This window comes from Hippoglossus stenolepis, chromosome 9 (assembly GCF_022539355.2).
Source record: "Hippoglossus stenolepis isolate QCI-W04-F060 chromosome 9, HSTE1.2, whole genome shotgun sequence".
Taxonomy (NCBI): Eukaryota; Metazoa; Chordata; class Actinopteri; order Pleuronectiformes; family Pleuronectidae; genus Hippoglossus; species Hippoglossus stenolepis.
This window is the reverse complement of record NC_061491.1, coordinates 8,885,578-8,912,620: the sequence shown is the minus strand read 5'-3', so window position 1 is coordinate 8,912,620 and position 27,043 is coordinate 8,885,578. Positions and strand designations below refer to the sequence as shown.

The following is a 27,043-nucleotide window of genomic DNA, read 5'->3' as shown; positions in this document are numbered from 1 at the left end:
AGGAATATGAGTGTCCATCTGTCACTCCTCTTGGACTTGAACAGATCCATTGTTTGGTCCATCCTCCGGTCCAGGTATCATGTTTGCCTGTCCGTGGCCTCGAACCAGCGACCTTGTCATGGTAAAATCACCAGATTGTATGTTTTTGCTTTTAAATTGTGCGTTTGGGTTCATCTGGACAGACTGTTGGCTTTTAAACAGCCAGAACAACAAGGCACTGACATGAAGAGGTTTCCACACTAAGCATATGCACCATGTTTTCCACCCTCTCTTCCCCCCGCCGCGCTATGAATAATGCACACCCCAAATTTTCCAAACTCAACACCGTGCTTGACCTGTTCATTTGTAGCTGTGGCCGAGATGGTGGGGGTCAGAATGTGGATCCGTCGGTGCGCCGTCGAGGCAACACCAGGACAGGCGGCCTCGCTACTTCTCATGCTGCCCATGTCACTCAGGCTGACACCATAAATCTCACTTATTTTCAGATCCAGCCAAGACACAGGCAGAAATTACGGCCCAGAACACATTACCAGCCACAGCAGTGTGCTGAATGCTAACAGAGAGATCCTTGATAAAGCAGACAGGCAGTTCTCCCACAGATTATTGAACAAAAAGACTCCTATCTGTGAGACTTGAGGGAGCAGACTGGTTTGTGAGTAAAGCCCAAACACTCGGGTCAACTGTTGAGAATCAAATGAAATACAAAGCAGGATGCAGGCATGGAAACATCTGTAAAAAGTGACTTTGTGAAACTATATCACTGTCTTGTGTCTAGTGCAGTTGAACCTTCCCATGTTAAGACATATATTTATTCATCATATTATCGTATTGTCTTATACTGGTGAGGAAAGAGTGGTAAAAAGCAGGACACATGTCAGTGGGGAGGCACAGAGAGTGAGTAGATATTGATTTATATAATGCTTCTTTACACCCTTACTTTACGTGCAGGCTCTTTTTTAATTTGCTATATGTAATACTTACAGACAGTATACTCCATTCTGATTGGCTTGTTTCAGCAGTTACCAGCTTCTGTAGCTTCTTCTACATTTACCCGACTTAGACTAATAACTGGGAAAAGTGAGTAACTGGTTCATTTGGGGGTCCAAAAACCCCCCAGGCTTACTCACAAGCTGGGCTGAGACTGAATGATGTCGTTGACTGACCTACAGAATGAGAAGACCACAGGTCGCTGGTCAAAGGGGTGGCTGTTTCTCAAGAGGGAAAGCAGGTCATCCACTGACCAGAAGGTTGGAGGTTTAATCCTTGGGCGAGATACTGAACCCCAAATTGCCCCTGGCTGTGCTGCACATGGATGCTCTGCAGGAATGTGTGTGTGAATGGGTGGATCGCTAAACTGTACTGTAAAGAGCTTTGAGCGGTCATCAAGACTCGAAGAGCACTAAAGTATCGACCATTTACAGACCATTTACCTTTACATACTGTGAGCAGCATACATTTCTTCATGAAGTTAAGTCATAATTTTTATGAGAAAAAAAGTTGTAATATTACAAGAATAAAGTCAGCGTTTGAGGCCACGTGTCACGGTACAGGGGGAATATCAACAGATGAACCTGTCGGCTGCATCAAAAGGTTATACTTTAGTGTAGGTTTCACAAATAATCTTTTGATCCTTCAGCACCACATAATCCTAAGCATCAGGACTTTGAAGAGATTGTGTGAAAAGCTGTTTATTCTGAAGAAAGAACCACACTTTGAGGAAGTTGCCTCTTTTGTGCGGGAGGAAATGTTTGGTGGTGTTCGACTGTAAAGTTATTGTTGGTTACATTGGTGTGATATATATTGGTTTGAAACAATGAGATTGGTAGTTAACCAAGATTTTGGATTTTCCAGGAGTGGAAGTCCGGCAAGCAAGAATAATATTTGCTGCTTAATTCCTAAAAAGAAAATATGATGTAATAATATGATGACTTTTTGTCATTAAATTTCAAATTTATTCTTGTAGTATTAGATTTTTTTCTCAACTATACGACTTTATTGTGGTAATGTTACAACTTTGTTGTTAAAATCTCTGAATTGTTTTTCTTCAGTACACCGCTAGTACTCTGCCGTAGATGAGGGCACAGCAGACGCAGAACTAGAGTTAAATCATTTTCTGGCAAATTCCCCTTTAATATATCTAACATCTAGAATAAGAAACACATTAATCTCTGACCATAATAAAAGCGTTCATTGAGTAATAGACATTTTTCCAATTCCAAAGGCCCATAATTCAATATGTCTTCATTCATACCAGTGTAATCTGACCATGTATCACTGTTGATGTGCTCCACTGGTGTCCATTTTGTGTTTAATTGTGCTATCTATGTCAGAGTGAGTGAACCGTTGATGCATCACTCTGGGCTCCTGCTGTGTCTTATTACCAGCAGGCCCTGCTCTGCCGCTCTCAGCCTGCTGGGTCATCTCCAGCTGCTGTAATCTAACATTAGCCTCTGCTTTCACCAGGTCCCAGCCATTTACCCCATCATGTATTATAGATGACCCCCTGGAAATGGAGGAATCCCGGTTAATTTACAGCAACCCTCGGTTTCAAGGGGAATTGAATCAAAGTCGGCGACACAGGGAGTGTGGGGTTTATATTGCTTTATAATACTGTCACAGTCTATAAAATTGTAATGAAAATTCATTTGAAGATTAAGTGGCTTTTTTGTGATACATTGGTATTTCCTGGCTCAACTAAAAATCATTTAGCTCCCAAGCTGAATGGTCTCGGTAAATGATGCTTACAAACGAACAGGCTCCTTTCAACCAAACTTAATCCTGCTTTTCTCTTTTTTTTCAAAGACTCCGATTCTCCAGCTCACAAACACGCGGCGAGTCTTTAGAAAGCGAGTTCACAGAGCAGCGAACAAGTCCCCTGTACTTTCCTGGTGACTGTGGAATACACATGATTATGATGACATTGAGTCAGACTCGGTCCTATCTGCGCCTGTCAGTTTTAGTAATGTTATTCAAAATGAATGTGACATTTTATTCAACAGACATCACTCCAGAGTAAAAAGAAAGAAGTAAAGAATAATGGTTGCTACCTCAATAGAATAACACCGACAGGTCTTATGTGCTGGTAAAGCCTAAATACTGAGAAATAAAAGATAGGGTGTCTTGAGGTTCCTGCCCATTGAAATTAAGGAAATCAGTTCCGGGCTTTTGTGCAAGACCATCTGAAGCACAGAATGAAAACAGCTTACAATGACAGACTTGTATCATTTTGTACAATTAGCTGAAGCCATTTCAGTTCAATAGTAAGAGGGTTCTGTTCATCACAAAGTATTCAATGGACACATTAACCTCAGTTATTTACTGTGGTGTCCAGGGTTCTAGGGCAATCTGTGTCATTTCTTTGGGCTCAATAGGCAGAAGAGACAATCCGATGTGCACGGCTGACCAGACAGCAGAAGTTCCCTCAAACTTATCTTAACTGGCCCCAATTATCTTCTGTGACAATAGTGGTGTCTGAGAGGGTGTGTGTGTAATAAAAGGTTAAGATTTCTGTTCAGAGTAATGAAGCTGTGCCATTTAATTTAAAGAACCAGGGCTATCTAAACCGCTAAGGTCACCGACTGAGAGTATTTCCACTAAAGTCTATGGGCAAATTACAGCACTGGTGCTTTTTACACAGTGGTGTGAATTTGCTCAGATATTTTCTTAATCATTGTTAGACCTGAGGTAAAAGTTCATGTTAGTTTTGTTCATATTTATTTTTCATTTTTAGTTTAGTGACTAAATCTCTGGAAAATTTGTCTCGTCAAAATACATTATAAACATGTAAGTCTTATTTTAGTCATTTGACATTTAGGTCTAATCATCCAGACCAAGAATGAGCTTTCTAATTAAACTTCAGCCATTTCATCCAACTGCTACAAATTTTGCAAATTCAGTGGAACTCTGGCAGTTTCGATCAGTCAGAGAGTAACCAGGCCCTGTTATATGTCCTATATACAAATATCTGTAATGTTGTCGACCTTAGTGTTGTAGTGTTTACAGGTTCAACACAACCTTTTTGCACATAAAGCAACATAAGCACTAGACAGTGAGAATAGCTACGGCCCAACAAATATTGTTTGTCTTACGAAAACCCCAAATGCATCAGCCACATATTAAATAAAAATTGAGACCTGACTCTTTGTTGGCTGTGCTATCATAAACAAAACACCAAATCACTCAACCTCCATCAAGGCCCAATAGCCCAATAGTATGAAACCTTATTTAAATTAGCTAAATCTGGATTTTTATTTGAATCTGAACCAAATTGCAGACAATCATAAATATCAGTCCTCTTAACATGCCTGATCTTTTTCTGGTATTCTGTCGTGATAATCCGTCCAGTATTTATTTTGTAACCTTGCTTCCAAACAAACAAACCAAAATAAACGAAATAAAACCTCTTTGGTGGACGTGAATATTTCCAGTTGTTGAAGAAAGATCTTTTTAACCAGTTGAGATCTTGGTCTAGTTTGTTATTCCGAGCAAGACTGAAAACTATAAACATTCAACTCCACTTTGTATGATACACAAGTATTTTGCTTGGCATTACTTTTTTATTATCTTGGTTCTTGTTGTTTACTTTTTGCTTAGCATTTTATTTCCATATGTTTTCTGGTATCACTTTGTACCAGTTATCATTAGGGCTGGACAATACAACTATACCAATAATTATGGCCATATAATTTCCATCAATTAACATTTAACAATATTGCTTTTGCGTTGTGTCAGCACAGTGAGGAGGTGTAACACATAATTCATTTACGTAAAATGTTTTGCTGTTTATCCATTTGTCCTTCTCTGCTCATTAAGACGAGTTTAAAACCACAACCTTCACTCAGGAGCAAAAATCTTAAACTAAACTTAAAATAAATTCTAATATGACATTTATTATGATAATTATTGATTTTAACTGATACGAACATCTCTATCTTGATACAGTTTTTGGCCATATTGTCCAGCTCTATTTATCCTACATTTATGACCACAGATCTATTATTTCCTCTTCAGCTCCCCCACCCCCTCTCTGTCCTGGAAGAGAAATGTTTTAAGATGTGAGAAAAGGACAAAAATTTAAACTGCAGGAAGAAGTGGTGTTCGCTGTGTATTTCAAACCAGGCAGAGTCTCCTGGTGATGCTCTTACCAGGTGATTAAACAGGCACAAGAGCAGGGTAATCACATCCACCAAAGAGACTGTGAAGACAGCCCTTAATTTCCTGTGAATCCAAGAAAAATTAAGTGAAGCTGAAACAACCCCGGCAACAGAAGCTCTGTGTGACTCCTTGTAATGTCACTGATGATGTTTCTGAGTAGGAAAGGACATGAATCATGTAATAGAGCACTCACACTTTTCGCACTTCAATGTACTTTTCAGAATTTAATCTGTAAAACAAATGTGATCAGATCTGTAATTTCAGTCAAGCAACCTCGCTGAGATGCTGATTACTTCCATCAGTTAGGTGGCTGAGGAGCTGAGGGAAATGCTGCGTATTCCTCCAAATACTTACACTCACAACAACTGGAAGAACCGCAAATATGTACAGTTATTAAACAGCTCGGTGTAGTGAATGAGAAAAGAAATTACATGCAAATAGACAAAACATCTTCATCAACTAGAATGGCACTCAGTTGAGAGCATACCTCCACCTAGGCCCAACAGTGCCCTTATGAAAAACACATTTAGGTTAAATTTATTTGGATCTGCACAAACTCATGAATATAAGTCAGTCAAACCTGCCTTTTTCTCAAGATCCTTGAGTTATTCTCTGAGAAATGCTGAGGAACACTCCACCTCACAATGTTAAAGAAAGTGAAAAAAAAAAATCCTGGATCTGCCCCCTGCTATGGATCCAAACCTAACTCCACAAAATTCAAGTAGTAGTAGTTTTTTACTACTGCCAACTAACATACAAAAACAGACAAAAAAAATACACACAACACAACCAAATACAGAAGCACCCAACAAATGCTCACAACACTACTGATGAGAAGTTGACTTCCAAAGTCATGTCGCATTGAACAACAAGTGTTGTTTGTCACTTTTTTATGTCCCCTGGAATCACTTATATTGTCGTCTGCGTCACAAGTTGCAGCATGTTTCTGTGATCTGTTGAGTAATTGCAGCACATGTACAAAATACAGACAATAGTCTCGTACAAAATGTGAGAAAAATAATATTTTCTTACATTCGCTGTTTTGTGTATTTTCATGTGCTTTTTGAGTTGCAGTGTGCAAGCTCCCTCAGCCACAGATAAAATGCTGCACCTTTAAAAACTGAGCTCTTTCCTGGAGATCAACTTGCATCAACTGCAAACTTCTAGTTCAAACTCGATTCTAGTCGTCCACTGCACTTGGAGATTTTAAATGAAAGACATTGATTTTTAGCTGCTGAGCTCACCAGCTCCCATTATTCACTAATTGAGCAGTAATTGTGCAAAGCCTCTTGAGGTCATTTTCAATGCCACTTGTTCCTCACACATTTCCTATTAGCTCTGAGCTGGTGATTACTGATTGTCTGTTAGTGGTTGGATTAGACACTTAGCAGCTCTTTGACCAGTGCTGTGCTCTCTCTCTCTCTCTCTCTCTCTCTCTCTCTCTCTCTCTCTCTCTCTCTCTCTCTCTCTCTCTCTCTCTCTCTCTCTCCCTCTCCATCTCTCACTCCCTCTGTCTCCATGTCTCTAGGACTCTGAAATCTTGAACACGGCCGTGCTGACTGGGAAGACAGTGGCTGTCCCGGTGAAGGTGGTGACCATCGGGATAGACGCCTCGGTTACTGACGTCTCCGATGCAGTCAAGTGTCGCTCTACAGATGAAGATGTGGTGAAGGTCAGTAAGACGAGATGTTCAAAGAGAAACTACCCTCTTCATCTCTTTGGGTGTTTGCACATGTTTTTTATTCATTTATTTTCATATATATTCAGAGTTTTACATCAGCAGCAGGAACATTGTGTGACACGGGGAAGTCATGTGCAGATATATTTTATATGTATGTAAGGATTGGCATATTGTTACATTGATATACAAAACTGCTGGGTCTCAGTGCAATGAACCATATTGTGTATATATACGGTACATTTACCTTCATAATATAATCAATTTATTAATATTGGGTTAATTAATTAATTAATTAAATAATTAATTAGTTGAATACCATACAATGTTAATAATAATGCAAATGCATATTAGTTCAAATGCAAAATGTATTATTTTGGCAATTTACAAACTGCAATATTTAATCAAACTGAAACCACATCTGTATTAATTGACTGACACTGTGCAGGTATTGTCATTAAAGCTTTTGTGAAATCAATAATGTAAGTTTAAACAATGTGAATCATGAGAAGGTTTTCTATGTTCAGCGTATCTATATAAATCCTGGAGAAAGGAAACAAACACTAGCAAACAACATGAAAGTGTGTGTGTTTGATATGCAGCGACTGCTCACTGCTGCTCAAGCCTTTCTTTATTTTTATGGCCTGTTTCAAACCTGAGGCTCAAAGCACAACAAAGTAAAAAAGTCACGTAGTGTTTTCACATTGAGCCCTGGTATCAGTGGCTTTACTCTCCAATACAAAAAGTTGCTCTTCACCACACTCCCAGGTCCCTAAATATCTATAGAAACACTTGATGAAAAAGCAGAGAAAAGAAATTACATATTTCTGTGGCCTTTTACCCAAACTGAGATGTGGCCCAGTATCTGGAAACAGCCCCCTGCTGTGCCAGGGGCTCCCTCCAATCATGTTTCCTTTCTGAGCCTGTCAGGGTCACACAGGATAGCAGGATGCAGCAAATCAAACTCAAAGTAATGTACACTAAAGTGTGATAATGAAACCAAATCAAAAACTAAAGAAGAGGAACATATTTTTCCACATCAATCCACCTAATCATGTCTGATGCGTGAGTTAGGGATGGCTAAGTAAGTTCCAGAGGGAAATTAAATTGCAGTCAGAGCTGTTTTAATAAAAGCCACAGCTCTGCTGCTGAGATCTGTAGTTCAGAGCATTCATCCAGCATGCCCACTCAGGGAAGGTTTTTTTTCTAATCATGACCCAGGGAATAGTTGATAAATAAACACAGAGTGACATTAAATCTGAATAATGAATCACCCTGCACATTAAATTATGCTTCTACTCACTTGTGGCATCTTTTGAAAGAAATTCCTCAGGTCACGTGTTTTTCTTTAAAACCTCTTTGGAGGTTTGTCCTGTTTGAACAAATTTGGTCCGGCATGTGTAGGTATGAATAAAGCTCTGACTTCATATGTTTGCATGCACTTTTTGCTTTTGCTGGACTTGTTGGCAGTTAATAGCAGGGTTTGTTGTGTGGGCTGTGCTGTTGCATGTTAAAGTATGTGTAGGAGGACAGCAGAACCTCATGGACAATCGTTCTGCAGCTTCATGTGTAGTGGCAAAAGGACATTTTCAAAGAAAGTGTCTATAATAATTGTTTTAAACCATGGATCACATCACTACTTTTATGTATGTCAAATATATAAGCCACACATAACCTTAATGCCGCTTTGCCAGTGGCGGATCTAAGATTTTTCTAAATCAGGGGCCATAAAGGGGCCACGATTTACACAGAGGGGCCGATTATATTTCCAACATCAGTGCTCAATTCCTGAATAAGTAATGTGCACATTGAAGTCATTCCTTGTTTACTGTTAGCTCTATAGCTTTGAGTAAAGCCACACATCATTGAATATATTTTGAAAATCATTTCTCGTTCAAATAAATTGTGTTCTTCAAAACAGCTTAGAAAATAAAACATTGTCACATTTATTGTTGGTTTTGTTAGTAAGTGACTAGTTACTACAGGGGCACTTCAGGGGCCAATAGGTTCACCTGCGGCAAGTGGCCCCCTCCCTTCGGATCTGCCCTATGTTACAGCATCTTTCACTTGGATATATTATCAACTTTACGGTTTTCATGTCACCATCAGCTGTTTTTTCAGCTCTGAAAAAGTTATTTTACCCAATGTAAAACTCCAAACAATAGACAATATAAGTTAGTAACAGGCTAAACAGCACGTCTTAGGAGTAAAAGAGAAATATATCTCTCAAAAACTGAGTTAAATAGAGATGAAATACTTGACTTTTTATTTCCATGATGACATATTTCTGTGAATTTGTGGAAAGTGTAAATATGCAGCTGTGAAGGTAAAAGATATTAAGATATAGAATCCATCAGGCACAAATTCTGTGAGTTTAACATGAGCTTTAAATGTATTGGGCAATTTCTGTCAGGGCTTTTAATATTGAGAAGGTCCAAACATTATATAACTATCCGTGCATCCATAGTCTGGCATCAAACAAACACAGCATGTAGATAGAAAAACTGTGTTTCGGTTGCTCACACAGGAAACAATATCTAAACCAGAAACACAAACGCAAGCCACCGTTGTGTATTCATGTGTTTTCCTGAGTATTAGCAATGAGCTGTAGTTACTCAAGGTCATGCTACGAGTGGACTCTTACAAGCGCTGCTATCACGAACTCGGGCTATTAGAATATGTAGAGACATTCCCAGTGCGTTGAAGTGAGCGCTGTAGCTTATGCAGAGGAGTCTGAGCTGCTTAATTGCTTCTGTCAAGCCAACTCTTGTGTACAAGCCAGAGACAGGCTCGGCCCACCTTCTTGCTCCCTACTCCCATTGCTCATATCTGCTTTGGATGTTATCTGTCTGGCGAGTTGTTAATTTCCTTGGCTAGATCCAGAGACAGCCATATGTCCTCCATAAGTATTCTCCCGTTTAGCTGCCTAATGTGTCTGATTAATGTGGCGGCGGATCCTCTCTGACGTTTATGATACTATGTGAATCAGAATGACGGAGCGCACATCCTTCTCACCTCAGGTTATGAGGGGTTAAAAGGGAGTTGCTGATTGAGTGGGACGTGTCTTTATATGTTAAATTATCGATTTGGAGCTATGTTGGCCAATAATACAACACAGCGGGAAGGTGTAAGCACATCAGTGTAATGTGTTTTGATGGCTGGATGTCAGCTGCCATGTTTTCCATAATTGTTTCTGCTGAGATTGTTTGGGAATAGATTGAAGAAATGCCAGCAGGCAGTTAATTTCCCTGGCATGGGACAAACTGTAGCAGAGCTGTATGTTAATAAATCCCTCAGGCATTTAGACTTTCTTTTTCTACCGCAAATAAAGGTAAAGGGACGGTGGAGAGAAAAATAACAAAGGAAAAACGCATTTGTTTATCCATTCTTACTGATAAGTCATGTCACAGTCGGTCAGTGAATCTCACATGGAGCCCAGGTGTTATATACAAACCTAATGCTCGTGTCAGACAAGTTGTCGAGCCCCGACTTGTGAGAGAAGTCTGAGATGAAGGGGCTGTCAAAGGCACTTCAGTCTCGGCAGACTGAGTGTAGTGAGAGAGAAAGAGACGAACAATGAGGGCTGATAAGGAGCAGGCACTCCTCTGACATCTTTATCAGTTCAAACACACTCTAACACTGGGAGCCCTGATGGAGCCCAATCTGCTTCATGACTGACTGTAGCCAGGGGAGCGACGCCGCCCTTGTAGAAATGTTCAAAAGCTTCATTAAGCAACTCTGTCAATCCCTGTTACGTCTTCAGTGTAGTGTAGCAGCGGCGCGTGAGCAAGGTGCTACTATGACCGTAATACCAGAGAGCAAATATCCATTGATCCGGTGTGCGGGGAGAATGCAGGACATGTGCAGTCCTGGGGTTCTGACGGTTGGCTGTAGCCTTAAAGGATGCCCTGCAGCAGGATTTTATCTTTCACACAGGGGTTTACAAAGATTCTTGCCTCTGGTTCAGGACAGTGTACAGACACAAAGTCCACTGCTCCTGTTACCTTGATGTTGAGTGGAATTTAAAAATGGCCCCTTGTGTTACTTTGAACTTGAATCTCAGAGGAGTTACTCTGCTTTTTACTCCACTTCATTTATTTGACATTTATAACCTCCACCAAGAAGGTTATGTTTCTTTTTGTTTTTTTGTCTCACTGTTAGTTAGCAGCATTACACAAAGGCAATTGGATGGATTACCACGGAACTTAGTGTAACGATGCAGTATGGGTCAGGAAAGACCCCATTCAATTTTGGTGCAGATCCTAATAAAAGCATGGATCACATTGTCTTCAGCGTTTCCCACAGAATTCATTTAGTCTATGGCGGTAGTGGAGTTCCTCTCACACACAACAGATTCTGAGGTACACAGACTACTAGTGACAAATTCTCGCTTGGAGAGATATGCATGGCATGCCACTTACAGGTACACGCACAACTGCAGTTGAAACTATGAGGTCTGACTGCCTGCATGGATGGTCACAACTTTATGGACGTTAGAGCGACCGAGCATGTGGCAAATGGCACTGCAAATATGACTCTGCCCACAGCTATACAATGCAGCAACAGAGTAAAATACCAAGCTTATGTTTTTTTGTTGATTATAAAACTTTGGTGGGACAATTTAGAATATGATGGACCGCCACAGTCTAAATAATTAATGGCAAACACTGCTTTGACATGGGGAGATAGGGCATTAGCCTTGGTGGAGTTATCTTGTATCTTAGATTCACTTTTAAACTACCTTGATCCGTTAAATACTGAACCAGTCCCCAACCTTCATTTGGCTTGTGCCTCCGTACAAAAGTGTCTATTTGGGGCCACTTGTCACATGTGGCCCCAAATAGCAACATTATTAGAAGTTCTGAAATGTCCTTTCTATTACTCAAGTAAAGGGTCTGAGTCTTTTTCTGCCACTAGTTACGAAAAGATTCAGTTAGGGTAAGTTAATTATCTTCAAGGTATGGTTAGGGATAGGCAACTATAACCCTAGCACATGATTAGAGCAACATTTTTCAATATTTTACCTAAAAATAGCAGCTTTCAATTCATTTGAATGGTACACTGACTTGGAATAGGAAAGTCATTCCCCCTCCTCGGCACAAACGCACATTCTTGCACCATATCATTTTGGTGAGTGGGTGCAATCTCTGGTGAGAAGTGCATAACAGAATGATAGTCAGTGGTTTAAAACCCTGGAATCAGGTCCAGCAAGTTCAAGAGTAACTGTATAACTTAGAAGTCATTAAAAACCAAAGTTTATCTCCAATATTCAGTGATGGAATCTTTGAAATGATCAAGATTTCTAAACAGACTTTGCTGTGCTTGTTCTTTAGGTTAGGGAAGCTGTGGGTCATGAGGAATAAACACTGTTTGGCCGTGTTTCAGTTCAGTGAGTGGGACTACACGGTTGGAGCGGCGGTCAAGCGATTGATAGGCTTTGTTTTCTGTACATGAAAACCTCTTAACCGCTCAGGCTCGGAGCTCAACAGAATTTATTACCACTTGTGGGTGCAGAGGCTGCTGTGTTACTTTAATGGTTAAAGAAAGATTGTTGACAGAGGAGATAATATGGAGAATCTGTCATGTCTGCTTTGATGATGGCTTTCTCACAGCTTCCCACAATCTCCACTAGTCCATTCCACACACACACACCACACACACACACACACACACACACACACACATGCAGTGCCGGGTATGATGCCATTTCAGGGAAATCCGCAAATATCTGCTTTCATTTATACAAACCCACCAAATTTATTTTCCACAGAAACTCTCCTGCCGGCTTCACCCTAGAGGGAGCTCACATAAAGATGTAGAATCTGTCTCGCACAAAGTTTTCTTCCTGGTCACAGAGGATATGCTGCCGCAACTTCATGATGAATGGTTGTTTATGGTTTTATCTCGCTGTGGAGAAAGAAAAAAAATTGGAAGGAGAAAAACTATACGTTTCCCCAGACTGTATAGTTCCATTTGGTTTTCCATTGGCAGTCTGCAATATGTTGGAATCAGCAATGACAAAATTTGCAGAAACATTGTGTGTGTGTGTGTGTGTGTGTGTGTGTGTGTGTGTGTGTGTGTGTGTGTGTGTGTGTGTGTGTGTGTGTGTGTGTGTGTGTGTGTGTGTGTGTGTGTGTGTGTGTGTGTGTGTGTGTGTGTGTGTGTTAGATGTATGCATGTCCATATCATACGAAGTTTAAAGAGGATTCTGAATGTTGGTCAGAATTACACTAGTGTTCAAAGAGGAAGAGGCATAGAGGGCTTCAAAGAGAGCGACAAGGAGTTGTCTTTCAATAACGCAAAATTGGCCCACTCACTCTCTTCCTAAAGCAATTAATGAAACAGATGGCTTTGAGTTCAGTCATTTCATCGAGAGACAACTGCTCTCATCTTACTAGTTTCCATCTGTTGGCTCTTCTCTTCGCTGTAGGCTGAACTATAATAGAAGAGCAGACCAGGACCTGTTTTCCCTCCGGTTCAAAGATGTCCTCGCTGCCCTCCTCCCTCAAGTGTGGAGCAGATATAGAAGCTTTCATCTTGTTCAAAGTAGTAACAGGAATGCAGCATCAGTCGAGAGCTCAGGAGTGTTAAGGCTTATAATCAACTTGGAGGGGGCCTGGTCCTGCAGTGTGCACTGTACAGCATATTGCACTGTGCAATTGACTGTGTAGTCATCTAGCATAACCGTCAGAGGAGCTCAACTTACACTGCCTCTCACTTAATCCCTCCCCTCTCCTCCCACGCAGGTGTCAGACAGGTGTGACTACGTCTTCGTAAATGGCAAGGAGATGAAGGGCAAGGTGAAGATGACGGTGAACTTCACCTACGGATACCTGAGTGCTCAGCTGGAGCTCAACGTGTGGCTCCCTCGGCTCCCCCTCCAGATCGAGGTGTCAGACACGGAGCTCAGCCAGATCAAGGGGTGGAGGGTGCCCATCGTGGCCCCCGGTCAGAGGTACAGCACTGCATGTGACTGTCAGTTACAGGGCCGTGTGACAGTGTGTATATGCCAGAAGTATAAAATCATTTTCATATGGTTAATATTACTTCTACCAAGGAGGTTATGTCTCCATCTTTGTTTGTTTGTTTGTTTGTTAGTACGATTACGTGCAACCATTTCCATGTAATTTTCATGGGGCAGATCCAGGACATTTTTCAACATTTTCTTTTATTTCTCAGAAATATAATTCGGAAAAAATCTGGTGCAAATCCAAAATCCTTTAAAATATGTGGTTTCATAAGAGGAATGTTGGGCCTTGAAATTCATGATCCAAGATTCAAAAATCTTGGATCTGATCCGGATCCGCTCCAAACTTTAAGGTTTTTTTTCCTGACCCATACATAAGTTTTGTAGTAATCAGTCCAGTAGTTTTTGCTTAATCAAACAAACAAACAGACATGGGTGAAAACATATAGGTAATTAACTGAAAGATTAATGGGAGGAGTGCAATTCAGCTTTTTTTGCGTCATCTGCTGCGAAAGTGCAATTATCCAATAAAACAGCATCAGGACGATGCTGCAACTTTTATTTTGAGTAGATGCCATTTCTTATTTTTCAACCTATAACAGTATTGTGCTTCTAGATTTTCCTGTTGTCATCATGTAAAAGTTAATGAGTCATTTATCCACCTTTGCAGAGTTTGAGAGGTTAACAAACAGAATTTATTCCAGGTGATGTGTCTGATTTCAAGCCTCAGATCAGATACTGTGGCGACGTGAGACGGAACAACGCTCCATCTGTCTCCTCCTGATTTCGCTCCTGCTTGGCAGTTCTTGGCTGATAACAAAATGGCTGACCTGTGCAATACGGATTGTCATTAGGACTGGCTTCAGGTGGCCTGCCATTGCCCTTCTTAATCGTCAGTAGGACAGAACATTATTAGAGCTGTCTGGAGGTCAGTCCTCTTCCCCTGGGGCCTCATCACTAGCAGCCCCTCTGCCAACGCCGCTGTGCAGTGCTACTCCGCAACTGTTGAAATCCATCAAGTGATGGAGCAGCTATCAGACTACCTGCAGTAATTACTTCTGGAAAAAAATAAGTTGAGGTTGGACTTGCAGTCATCCCACGCACCGTTGTGTGGCCACTCTAATTATCCCTACCCCCCTCCCTGAACATTTTGAGTGACAGAGGTACATAATTCGACTATTGCCATGGCTTGTCGAGGATGTTGCTTTCCCCTGCTGTGTGCTGGTATGCCTTTATCAACGGGGACAGCCAAGTTGTTTTGTCAGTGTGGACGCCAGCACGACTGCTGACGGGCGGCGGGAGGCTTTGTTTCTCCCTGTCTTCCGCCCGTCTTTGTTTATCAGGGGGGGAACAGGCGTGACCTTGCAAAGTATACCGCTATGGCTGCTGGTGAGAATGGGCATCGGTCCACTCACCACGAGCCCGCGAGGAAGTGTGCCAGTGAGCGACAGTAGCGGCCACGCTTAGGCGGAGGGAGAGAAATGAGAAATGAGAAATAAAGAGGCCTGTTTGTGGAATAATTGCACAAGTACTCTTTACACGGTTTCAGACTGACACTTCCTGTATGGCTCCCCTCTTCCCTCGCCTAAGTCCTGTCAGATCAGGGACAAGATGAGGCTTCGCTAACAGCAAACCTTAGTGTAGGTGGAGCACTCGGGCATGCACCACTCATTTAACACACCTTCAAGATATGTGTACATTCCTTTTTCACCCTTTGTTTAATCATGCTTTCAAAATCCCCTCGCTGTTACCTTTTACTACTCGATTTAGGTGTGTGTTTACCATGTATACTGAGTGTTGTCTTTCTACTGTTAAACAAACAGCTGTACTCAAATTCCCTACAAGACACAAACACTAAATACACACCAATGTCAGATGGAGCTGCTTTATATAGAGGCAGCGTTGTCTATTTCTGTCCAAATGACCATGTTACTGCAGCAGAAAATAAAATGCATCATCACGCCAAAACAAATACAGCGTACGATCCAGGGGACACAACAAAAATAAGGGTGACACACAGACACACACACACACACATAAACACATTAATATGCAGCATCTCCTCTGAAGTCAGAGCTGGGCCTGAAAGGGAATGAAGCGGGAAAAAATGTGCTTCATGGTGCAGGTTGTTCTCCGTGCTGAGTGTGATTTGTTTATTAAATTAACCTCAGATTAGATTTAGAGATGGCTGCACAAGCACTGGCATATATATCAGATTTATACCGGAGCGGAAATGGTTGGATTTCCCTGTCAGCTTGTTTACTCCTGGATCCATTACCTCTGTCTAATACCTGCATGTATGAATGTCCTCATAAATATGCTGTTTAAACACTGATTAAGTCAGTATGTCAGTAGATAACCTTTTAACATCAGCGACGTTAAATAACAAATTCAGTTTAAGCTCAAAATACTCACATTATGATTCTAAAAGCAAAGGAGAGAGATAGAGAACAGGGATTTTTAGAAAGAGAACAGAGATTTAAAAGAACTGTAAATGTTTGATCACAAATTCATGATTCACATGAGTCACTCTCTCGGTGAAGACAATGTATGTGAACAAGATTCATGCAGCTGCGAGTTCTTTCTACCATCCATCCATTTGCTTTAGCGCCTACTCTCTGAATGTCGAGGGTAGACTTGAGCCAATCCCAGCGGATATTTGGTAAGAGGGGGTTCATCCTGAACAGGTCACCATGTATCACAGGGCTGACATGTAGAGACAAACAACCATTCACACTTACATTCACACCTATGTGCAATTTAGAGGCGCTAATCCGCTGACGTGCCTTTGTTGAATGAAGCCGAAATACTCAGAGGATCAAAGGAACACAAATGAACCCGTCCTTACCTGAGAATTTGATGCTGTTTCTTACTTCTGTGTAGAAAATGACATAAAAGTCATGATTGGAGGAGGCCGCACTATTGACCATACATAGAATGTATTGAATGTGAAATGAAGGGCAAACTCAGACATAGCTGATCTGTTGTTATATACTATATATTATAGTGAAATAAGACTATACAAAAATACATTTCAGGGACAAACAGCAGCTCTTCAAACTGATCAGAACACATCCATCCAGGTCCTGTGTCGTGGTAACACCACTGTTCATTCGACTTAAGTCTAATCAGTCAGTAAAATGGTGATGTCACACTGTTCTGTGCACCAATCGGGATTTAACTACATTTGAATGGAAATCTGACGAGTTGTTTGTTCACGTCAATAAAATCTGATCAAACTACACCCACACAGTCCTAATAGAACAGATTACAACTTTACTGTTTCAGTGTTTTATTTGAACTTGTTGCCTCTTCAGTCATGAATATTTCATGTTGTAGATACATACTTTGATGTGAAGGTTTCATGGGCACAGAAAGTAAAGGAAAGAAAGTGAAACAGTGTAAGTAAAACAACATTAGAGTAATTATTACTGGGAATAAGTGTCAGTCTGTTGCATGTGAAATTGACCAGCGAAGGTTTTAAACTCTACAACTCTGCTCCTCACTGTACTTGTTGCTTTTCTCTGGAGTGTGCCGCCAACATCTTACTCCCACCGCTCCACGAGCAGTCAGATTTCTCAGGGGATTCCGTCAGAAAGAGACAAGTCGAGCGGATAATCGCAGGAAAAACAGTTTAAGAGATTAACTTCTTTTCTTCTCCCCGTTTATCATTATCACAACCTTTGCTTGTGTGTGTTTGTGTTAGAGACGGAGGAACAAATGACAATGATTAGACAGAGCGGCAGCTCTTTACGTTCATACTACAGTGTATGATTAGTGGTTTTGTTGACAAAGCACTTTTTCTGTTTGCAAGTATCCCAACTGTGTCCCAGTGAGACTGAAGAACTGCAACAGCGCTTCTTCTGCCGGATCAAGCATTCAAACACTTTCTCAACATCTCTGTCATTTTTATAGAGCTGTTTGTTGAAGCAAAATTTAAAAAAAGAAGAATTATGGACAAAATCTAATGACTTTGCAGCTGTAACCATTTAAACCTAGTTTGTCATTCTCCAAGCAGCTTTACTGGTGAGAAAGAGCTGAGTCTCTGTTGGCTGATTTGCTGCCTATAGTAATAAAATTAGATTTGCTAGCAACAGAGCAATCACGGAAGCTATTAAGTAAAGCAGTAGGGAGGTGTGTGCACATTCGCAGTCCAGACCCGGTGCTCCTTAATGGTGAAGGAGATTCGCTGAAGGAGGAAAATGGTTAGCCATATGCTGGACTGTTCATTACTGGATCCTTGTCAGGTAAACATCCCTGTATAAGTTACTCTGCTGAGTGAGAGTCCATCTGGCAGAGGTCGGTTTAAGTGGGGACGCTGCTAAAAATACAACAAACTGCACGTCAATGCAGAATGAACAGAAAACCCAAAGTACAGCTGAGGCTGAAGGGAAAATCACTAGTGCTGCAGGACTTGGGCGATAAGTATTTAGATGGAGCATCAGGGAACAACCAAAGTTACTACAGTTCAGCCCGAGGAAAATCAATGCATGTATGAAATTTCATGCCAATAGTTGTCAAGACATTTCTTCTCATGTTGGCGGCAAAGTCACCAGGATTCATCCACTGGGGACCATTAATGTCCATACTGAATTTTATTGGCAATTTATCAAACCACTAAGTAGTTAGGTGAGATATTTCAGTCTAGACCAACCACCAGAGTTTATGAGGGTCGTCTTTTTCTTTTTATTGTCAGGTCCACACGGGACAGCGACGACGAGGACGATGAAGACAGACGAGGACGAAGCTGCACTCTGCAGTACCAGCACGCCATGGTTCGAGTCCTCACCCATTTTGTAGCGGAGTCAGCAGATCCCCGAGGTCAGGCGAGCTTCATGCTGGGCACCGATTGGCAGGTGGACATAACGGAGCTGGTGTGGGACTTCCTGAAGGTAGAGGACCCACAGATTGCACAGCTGCTGGACAGGAGGATTCTCATGGGACTCGACGTGGGGATGACCACAATCCAGGTAGATCATGTATCCACCTCAAACAGGCAGTGCTTCTTTAAAGGTTCAGTGTGTAGAATTCAGTGACATCTAGTTGTGAAGTTGCACGTTGCAGCTGAACACCCCTCACCTCAACCTCCCCTTCCAAACATGAAAGAGAACCTGTGGTAGCCTTCAGTTGTCATAAAAACTCAAAAGGTGTTTAGTTTATTCAGTCTGGGTTACTGTAAAAAAAACATGGCGGCCTCCGTAGAGAGGACCCACTCCCGATGTAAATATAAAGTATTTAAATATAAAGGACCCATTCTAGTGTTTGTACATTTTATATAAAACACTAGTGAAAACATAACTAGGATTATTTTATATTCAATTTCTGCCAATAAATCCCTTTCACCTAGATCTTACACACTGGACCTTTAAATGTTATATCCAGTTTAATAGAAAATTGGTGTTGTACCACTGCAAAGGAGATGTGTTTGATGGAGGTTTTTGCCTCTGTCCATTGGTTGGGTTGTTGGATTGTCAGAGTTATTACGCAAAAGCTGCTCAACGAATTTCCATGAAACTCGGCGGAATGATAGGACATGGGCCAAGAAAGAAACCATCAGATTGTGGGGCGAATCCAGACAAAGGGGCGGCGGATACAGGATTTAAATATTTTGACATTTTCACAAATAATTGATGGATCTTGGTGAAAAAAATCAAGCATATTTAGAGAACTGATGCTGCTTTATTGAATTTAAGAAAACTCATGAGCCTCGGTGGAGGTATGTGCTCTACTGAGTGCAATTCTAGAAATTTTTCCCATTCTTTTTTGGCCATCATTTTAGTAGCAATTTTGAGTTCTGAGACTCATCAAGGTTATTGCTGGCATCAGTCAGACGAGCCAACTGCAACTGAACAATCGTAAAGGTTTGGAACAAACTCCCAGACTAGTTCTACTTATTTGGAATAAAGGAGAAAGATGAGCTGTTAAATCATTACTCTGGCTGTGTACACATCCACCACAGTTGAGAGACTGAATTTCTATTTCAACTCTGACATGTTTTAGGTTCCATATTATTTCCCTATTGCAGTTTATTTTAATTTGTTTGCATTTGATAGGGATCATTCTCACCTTTCTGGACTCCACTGTAGTAATGTGGCCGTGATCCAAGCTCTCGGCAGCTACTTTCATAACTAGAATTTTACCATAATCCATATAAATGATAATATCAACATAAAAATGTTAATATCAGTTGATATCAATAATTATCAATATAAATGTCACATTATTGTTTCTTGTTTTAAATTCTTCTTTATGAGCAGCTGGAACAATGTATAAGTATTTAATATATATTGAGATTTTGATATTGCTTTATTGCCCAGCCTTAGCTAGAACTATGAAAATAAGACCAAAGTTGAAATAAACCTGAACTACTGTTTAACTCAGTGGTGTTTTCTAAATAAGCAGGCCTACATAATAAGGCCACTCATGCTAGTGGCATTGTTGCTACAGAATTTAAGGAGCGCTATTAATTATTATGTTCCACTTGTGCCACAGCCTCCCAAATTAGGTCCATGTCTCAAAAAGGGTCCAGCCACTTGTTCTTCACCCTCTACCTATCGGTGCTTAGTGAAAGAGAAAGATCAGGAAACAGTGACAACAGTGAAGCAGAGCTGGGACCTCATAAAACTGAAAAGAATTTGTCTATTCATTTGGGAATACATCAATATTTTTTTACTCAGAGCAGCATCATATTTTAATACACATTCAGAGATGAAGTGGATAAAACTGGTTCAACCCAACTTCCCATATTTGTCTGTACAAATAGATATTTAAAACTGAATAATGGATACTTTGAGTAATTAAAAAACATTCAATGAAAAAGCACAAAAGCCGTCTGGGATAAAATCACTATAGATTTGAAAATACTTAACATTATAGCTTTAGGTTGTGTTTGTGTGTATCAACATGTTACAATTTCTGTTCCATTTTAATAATAATAATAATAATATAGTGAGTAGGGCTGTGCATTATGGCCAAAAATGATATCAAGATAAAATAGTTGATATCTGTAATATCACAATAAATGTCTTATTTGTGCTATTATTATTATATTTTAAGTAAAATTTTTGCTTCTGAGGTTGTGGGTTTAAACTCTTCTTAATGAGCAGAGAGTGACAAAGACATCAAAAACAGCAAAACATTTTAATTCGAGACATATAAAGTATGTGTTGTATCTCCTCACTGTGTTGCACAATGCATTAGTATTATATCAATACATTTTAAACCCTTGTTATATTGATATTAATGACAATTATATTGCATTCATTATTGACATTGTTTTATTGCGCAGCCCTAATAGTGAGTATCACTGGAGCATTTTACATTTTTAAAGGTGCCTGTCTTTTTTTCTGTACTTTGGTTTTCTAAAAGCTCGACACTTTGCTGAATTGACCAAATGAGAAGTCAGCGTAACAGCGAAGTTTGTGATGAACATGAAAAAAAAAGTCTTTAAAAAACCCTGTCATATTTACGCTGGAGGATCAGTGCCTGCTTCTTATCTCATCATGTCAACGTTATTCCTCAGGTTTGTCCCAAAATATGATGACACACAATGTAAAATGCACTGCAGAGCGCGGTGGAGGCTGCCAATGCTCTTGGCAAAGGTCTGTGTTAGTAATGACAGAATATAATGAGGTAATTATTTGAATGTTTTGAAACTAATACGGCCATTATTTTAGTTTAAAATATCACCCACGTTCAAATTATCTGAATTATGAAAACCACCATGAAGCAGAGCTATTTTATTAATATACTTAATTCAACCTCACTCTAGTACATTATTATGTCGACACAAGTATACAGTGTGTTATAATTTGATACTGCAGGGGCGCGAGCATATTGTTTATTCCAGGGACGAACCCAGATGCCGGTGTCATGGCTGCAGTTTGACTAGAATCTCCTTTTGTCAGGAGCAGACAGGTGCTTACTGGTGTGTCACAGGCTTCGCTGCGGGCTCTCGGCAGTGAGCGGGTCCTCGCTCTCAGCGCTCTGGGTTGTCAGGCTCTTCAGGCTAACTGGATGAATATCAGTGTCCTAATGACATCTGTGTGAGTGGGATCTGCTTCCTGCTGCCAGGGACTCATCCGTTTGTCTGCCTGCAGATGTGTCTTCACCTCTGCAAAAAACATCACAGAGGAAGCACCAAACTGGAAAACATTTGCGAGCGCAAAAGGTCGGACGGGCGCGCCACGTGCCGCGCAGACTGATGATTGCAGAAGATGATTGCATGCAGAGAAAGCCACACATCCCTCTGGTGGTACTCATCATAAACACAGTTAGTTAGTTAGTTCCTGCTTCAGTTTCGGGTTAAAGTGTGCCTCTCCTCTATATATCCAACATTAATCAAAGGGAATGGATTCTTACCTACAGGAAGTATGGGGGTTTGGGGGCAGCCAAGTGCAGTTGTTGTTTGATCCACATAGCCTGATAAAGTATCGTTTTGCATATTGTGAGGGGGCTTGTGAGTCTTTTATGTTAGATGAAACACTTGGAGAGACACTTTCTTAAATCGCCTATAACCCGCCAGTAATCCGCTTTTTTCAAGTCGCTGACGTCCTCGCTGCTCAGTGCTCATTGATGTGGTATTTTTACTTCCCCGCTTACCAGGAATCTCCTGTCAATCAAGCGACGTGACCACTGCTGATTCATTTCTGCTCGGATTTCCTGTTGATGAAGTTTCTATAGGTAGTTCTCTGTTTCTCTGCTCAGCTGCGGTTGCTGTCACTGCTGATTTCTCCTGGGACAGACCTTCCCAACCTTTAGTGTTTAAAGCAGCATATGAATAAGCGCTGCAGTAATTGATCATATACTAGACAGTCACAGGTTACAGCTGTCAATGATGTATTTGAGAGAAATATTGTGGAAGAAAAATCCAAATTCTGCAGCTTTTCCTTTTAAAAACTCCTTTTTAATGTTTGAATCTATAATATCTTCCCCTCATTGCCTCACTGTCTTTCTTTTCCACCTGCTAGGTATTGTCTCCTTTGTCAGACTCCATCCTGGCAGAGAAGACTGTGACGGTGGTGGACGACAAAGTCACCATCACAGAGCTGGGGGTCCAGCTGGTGACGGGGCTCTCCATGAGCCTGCAGCTCAGTCCAGGAAGCAACAGAGCCATCCTGGCCACCACGAACACACAGGAGGTTCTGCAGAGCCCCAAGCAGGTCGGTACAAGAGACCTCAAGTAAATTTTGAAACAAAAATTAAGTATGAATGAAGTATTGCTTGATGGTTCAAGTCTCTCTTAGCCACTAAAGCTAAATATAAAGACCTCAGTTTCAAAATCTTCTGATCTAATGCGATTGGGAAAAAAAATAAGAAAACATTATTTCCACATTATAACATAATTTGTTTTACACCTCTCTTTGGTTTGATAGCCATTTGATGAAAGAAACAATTCAATTTTATATATCTGCTGAAACCAAAACTGTGCATTCTGCAGCCTTGATTACTGTGCAGAGACAAAAAGTCTTTCTTCCAGATTCCATTTCACACTATCAGGGTCCATGAATGAGCAATTTTATAATCAAAGAACGCCGCGAGTGTGCATGTGCTCGTGTACACGTGTCTATTTGTTTGTTCCACACCATCCCTAACCCTCTTAACGCCGAGGCTTGAAAAGCCAGAGTGTGACAGAGAGCGTTTCCCCAGGCAACTAATAGTAACAGAAGCTTAATGACGGAGCATGCAAAGGCAACACAAAACAGCGAAAATGTGACTTGGAGACCAAACTCAGCCGCTCTGTCACGTTCTCATTCGCCCCGGCTACTCTCATTGTGGCCTCTTTGATCTGCCCATCAAGCTCCCTTACCACTGTTCCTTTTTTACATTCCTCTTCTCCCACTTCCTCCAAGAAAGGGAGGATAGGGTGAGCACAGTTATCTGACCTATCTTCATATGCAGATGAAGAGAATCAGGCAGCACTGCACTGGAAGTCCTCTGGTGTCAGTAATTAGGGGGCATGGGGGATTTGTCCTAAAGCAACTTTAAGATATTAAACATGAGAAAGCCGTAAGATGCCGACTGTACAGCAAATCCTCATCCCCATGAACAACATTTAATGTTGCTGTCTGATCTTCTGCACATATCTCTGAATCTGTATCCCTCTTATCGTAGACAGAGCAGCAGCTGAGATAGCAGAACCACCCCTCTTAGTCACTTTTTATTCGACTTACAAATGCGGACTTAGATCAGAAATTTCCATACATAGTGAACTGTATGTCCAAATGTTGCATTGACAAAAGGAAGAGTGAATGGAAATAATCAGTGCTTCATTTTTACCAATTCAAAACACTGTGGAGAGAAAACACAAACCAATGTACCTGAGGAACATCTGCTTGATGCTGTAACCACCAAACAAAGAAGCATTGCAAATTCAGAGCTAAAGCGAATATTTTCTATGAAATGAGGCTAGATGCAGTACTTTTACGCCGTAATTTCCATTTCCATCGAAGCACACCATGTTATCTTTGTGTCAGGGACTATTTATTTTCTCTTTTTCTCTTATAATGCTGTATTGTATTTTGTGTGTCCATAGGAGGCCCTAATCAGTGCCTGGCTCCAGTTCAGTGACGGCTCACTGGCTCCTCTAGACCTGTACAATTCAGAGTTTTTTGTCCTAACAGCCACCTCTCTAGACGAGGAGGTGGTAACGGTGCAGCAGGACCCCTCATGGAAGTGGCCAGTCATCGTGACTGAGGCAGAGGGCCAAGGCCTTCTTGTCAGAGTGGAAATGACTGTTTGTGAAGTTTGCCAGAAGTTCAAGCGGCGCAGCATCCTGGCAGCGGGGAACTGTAACATCAGGGTGAAGTTTGGTCACAGTGACAGCTCGAGGGCAGGAAACAGCGATTATGGCCCAGATGGAGACGATATGGACAACAGAGGCAGGCTCTCCCCCTCCCAGGACAGGACCGGACTTAACACCCACTACTACGGCAGCTCCATCTCCGACATGGAGGACGGGGTGTTGAGGAAAGCCACCACCACTAGAAGTGCGATAATTCGCCGCCCCAATGGGGATAAACTATCAGATGATGGTAGCCAGGACATACCAATTGACTTTGCTGACTTCCCTGCACAAGTGGACCTGCCCCGTGGCCGCAACATGGATGATGACCTCATTCAGACTGCTCGCGGACTGACAGACCTCGAAATTGGCATGTATGCCCTGCTGGGTGTCTTCTGTCTCGCTATCTTGGTCTTTCTCATCAATTGCATCTCCTATACCCTGAAATACCGTCACAAGGAGCTATCCATTGAGGGACAGGAAAACATGAACCATGCCCACGATTGGGTGTGGTTGGGGAATGAGGCAGAGCTGCTAGAGAGCCAAATCAGCCTGTCGCCACAACAGGAGGAGCAGACTTCCATGATGGACTCGAGCAGTGGCCTCGAGGAAGGCAGCCACTTGCTGAATGGAGGCTCTGCCCAGAAGAGCGTGCAGGGCCAAGTGCACCGGACAGCAGACACAGGCTGCATAGCCAAGGACATCAAAGGAGACTCACCCACCACCAAGAGGAAGCGTGTCAAGTTCACCACGTTCACCACCATTCCCTCGGACAGTAGCTACCCCACTGTTAACACACTGACGGGAAGCCACTGCCAGGACATTAAGTGGGTGTGCCAGGACGTGGAGCTGGGAGACTCCAAGGAGTTGCGCAATTACATGGAAAGGTTAAATGACAGTGCTTTAAAAGAGGTGGCATAATGTACTATGTGCACTTGTGACAGACTCACCCTTATGCCTTTCAGAGGAAAGTGGTCTGGACAGAAATCGGACCCCCAAACAAGTGAAAGAGGAAGAAAACAACTTCAGAATCACCCCAAACTGCCAAAGGGTCATCACCTTCAAGAGGACTGTCTTGATTCCACAAGTGACTGATGGTGAATCACTAAAGAAAAAAATTCTGTTTGTCAAAGAATGAGGACATGAGGTGATTCTGTTCTTTCCATTTGTTGATCAGATGATTACCTTTTTATCATTGTTTTATTATGACAGGGTTTAGATAGAATTCAAGTAATGGTCCCAGGACTTATCTGCAGCAACTATGACCTGTGATATTCAGACATGTAGATTTTAAAAAGAGCAGTGACATAACTAGATAGATGTTCTGAATGTGTGTGTGTGCACATTAAATGGTTTTGGAAGTTTTGTAACATTTTTGAATATTAATTTCTTACGCCAGATCCTTATTCTGTGGAAGAGTTCTGGAAAGGCCAAAGCAAGCCAAGTGAAACGTGTGCATGTTGTTGAGGAAAAAGAAAAGGCACAACTTTCCAGGTCATCCTCATCCTCCTTAACACGTCAGAAGACCTGTCATGTATATACCAAACAGTCTCCAAAGCATTGTATTGTTGCTCTGTATATTGTATTTTCATAACATTTAAGGAATACACAATAATGTCAAGAGCCTGTATCATCCTTTTATTGATCGTAAAGCTATTCTTGTCTCGTGTCTCGAGGTTAGCTGAGAAGTGTGGGTCACTAAAGAAAGGCCAATTAAACATTCACCTTTGTATCGTAAGTATTTTATGAGCAATTTACCCACATGCCACAACACAATATGTTATTGCTTTTAATGCTTGCCAGTGGAGGGAGGCAGTGGTCATTAATATTCTCATCTCATCCGTTGGAACAACTAAAATGACAGCCAGCGTATGATGAGGCTTTTAAATAAATGGCTGAACAACATGGTAATGTGCCATTTCCTCTACTGCCACCACCCCCCAGTTTAAAGTTTTGTGAGCTTTGAAGGAAATGCCAATTAATGTCTCGTTAACCTCTGTCCCGGAGCCTGGAGGAGAAGCTTAATGATGGACAAGCGGGGATGTAATGTGCTCTCCATCTCTCGGGGATCGTGCCGATACAAAGAGAGATAATTACGGACAAGGTGGAAAATGTTTTCGTTTTTGGAAATGGATCATTTATTATTCAGATAATTGCACAAACAATAATCATCTCTGAAATCTTCCTAAACAAAAGGCAGTCGGCTGAAAAATTACATTTTGCTCAGTGAATGTTATTATCACAGTGGTGGCTGATTATGTTTTTTTTTTCTTTTTGTTCTATTATTTTCCATCAAGCAGAGAAATATTCACAGTATGTCAACTGGTGCTGTAGTGTGGCAGCATTGGTAGTACTACCTCAAGTGTAATTAAAGATTAAGATCAACTCAGTTATGTCAACAGTGAGCAGTGAATGGAGCTCCGTCAGAAAGTTTAGTGGCTTTTACACTTTTATTTAATTA

General features: G+C 41.2%; 1 protein-coding gene across 1 annotated transcript in view; it reads left to right on the top strand.

The window, feature by feature from the left end:
* Nucleotides 1–26,205, top strand: part of si:dkeyp-14d3.1 (transmembrane protein 132C) — a 136,066-nt gene extending 109,861 nt beyond the window's left edge. Inside the window, exons 5-9 of the mRNA XM_035164932.2 lie at nt 6,683–6,826; nt 13,579–13,787; nt 18,496–18,769; nt 22,769–22,960; nt 24,334–26,205. Of these exons, the coding sequence (XP_035020823.1) occupies nt 6,683–6,826; nt 13,579–13,787; nt 18,496–18,769; nt 22,769–22,960; nt 24,334–25,503 (1,989 nt within the window). The 3' untranslated portion in view covers nt 25,504–26,205. The remainder of the gene's footprint in view (nt 1–6,682; nt 6,827–13,578; nt 13,788–18,495; nt 18,770–22,768; nt 22,961–24,333) is intronic.
* The last annotated feature ends 838 nt before the right edge of the window (nt 26,206–27,043 follow it).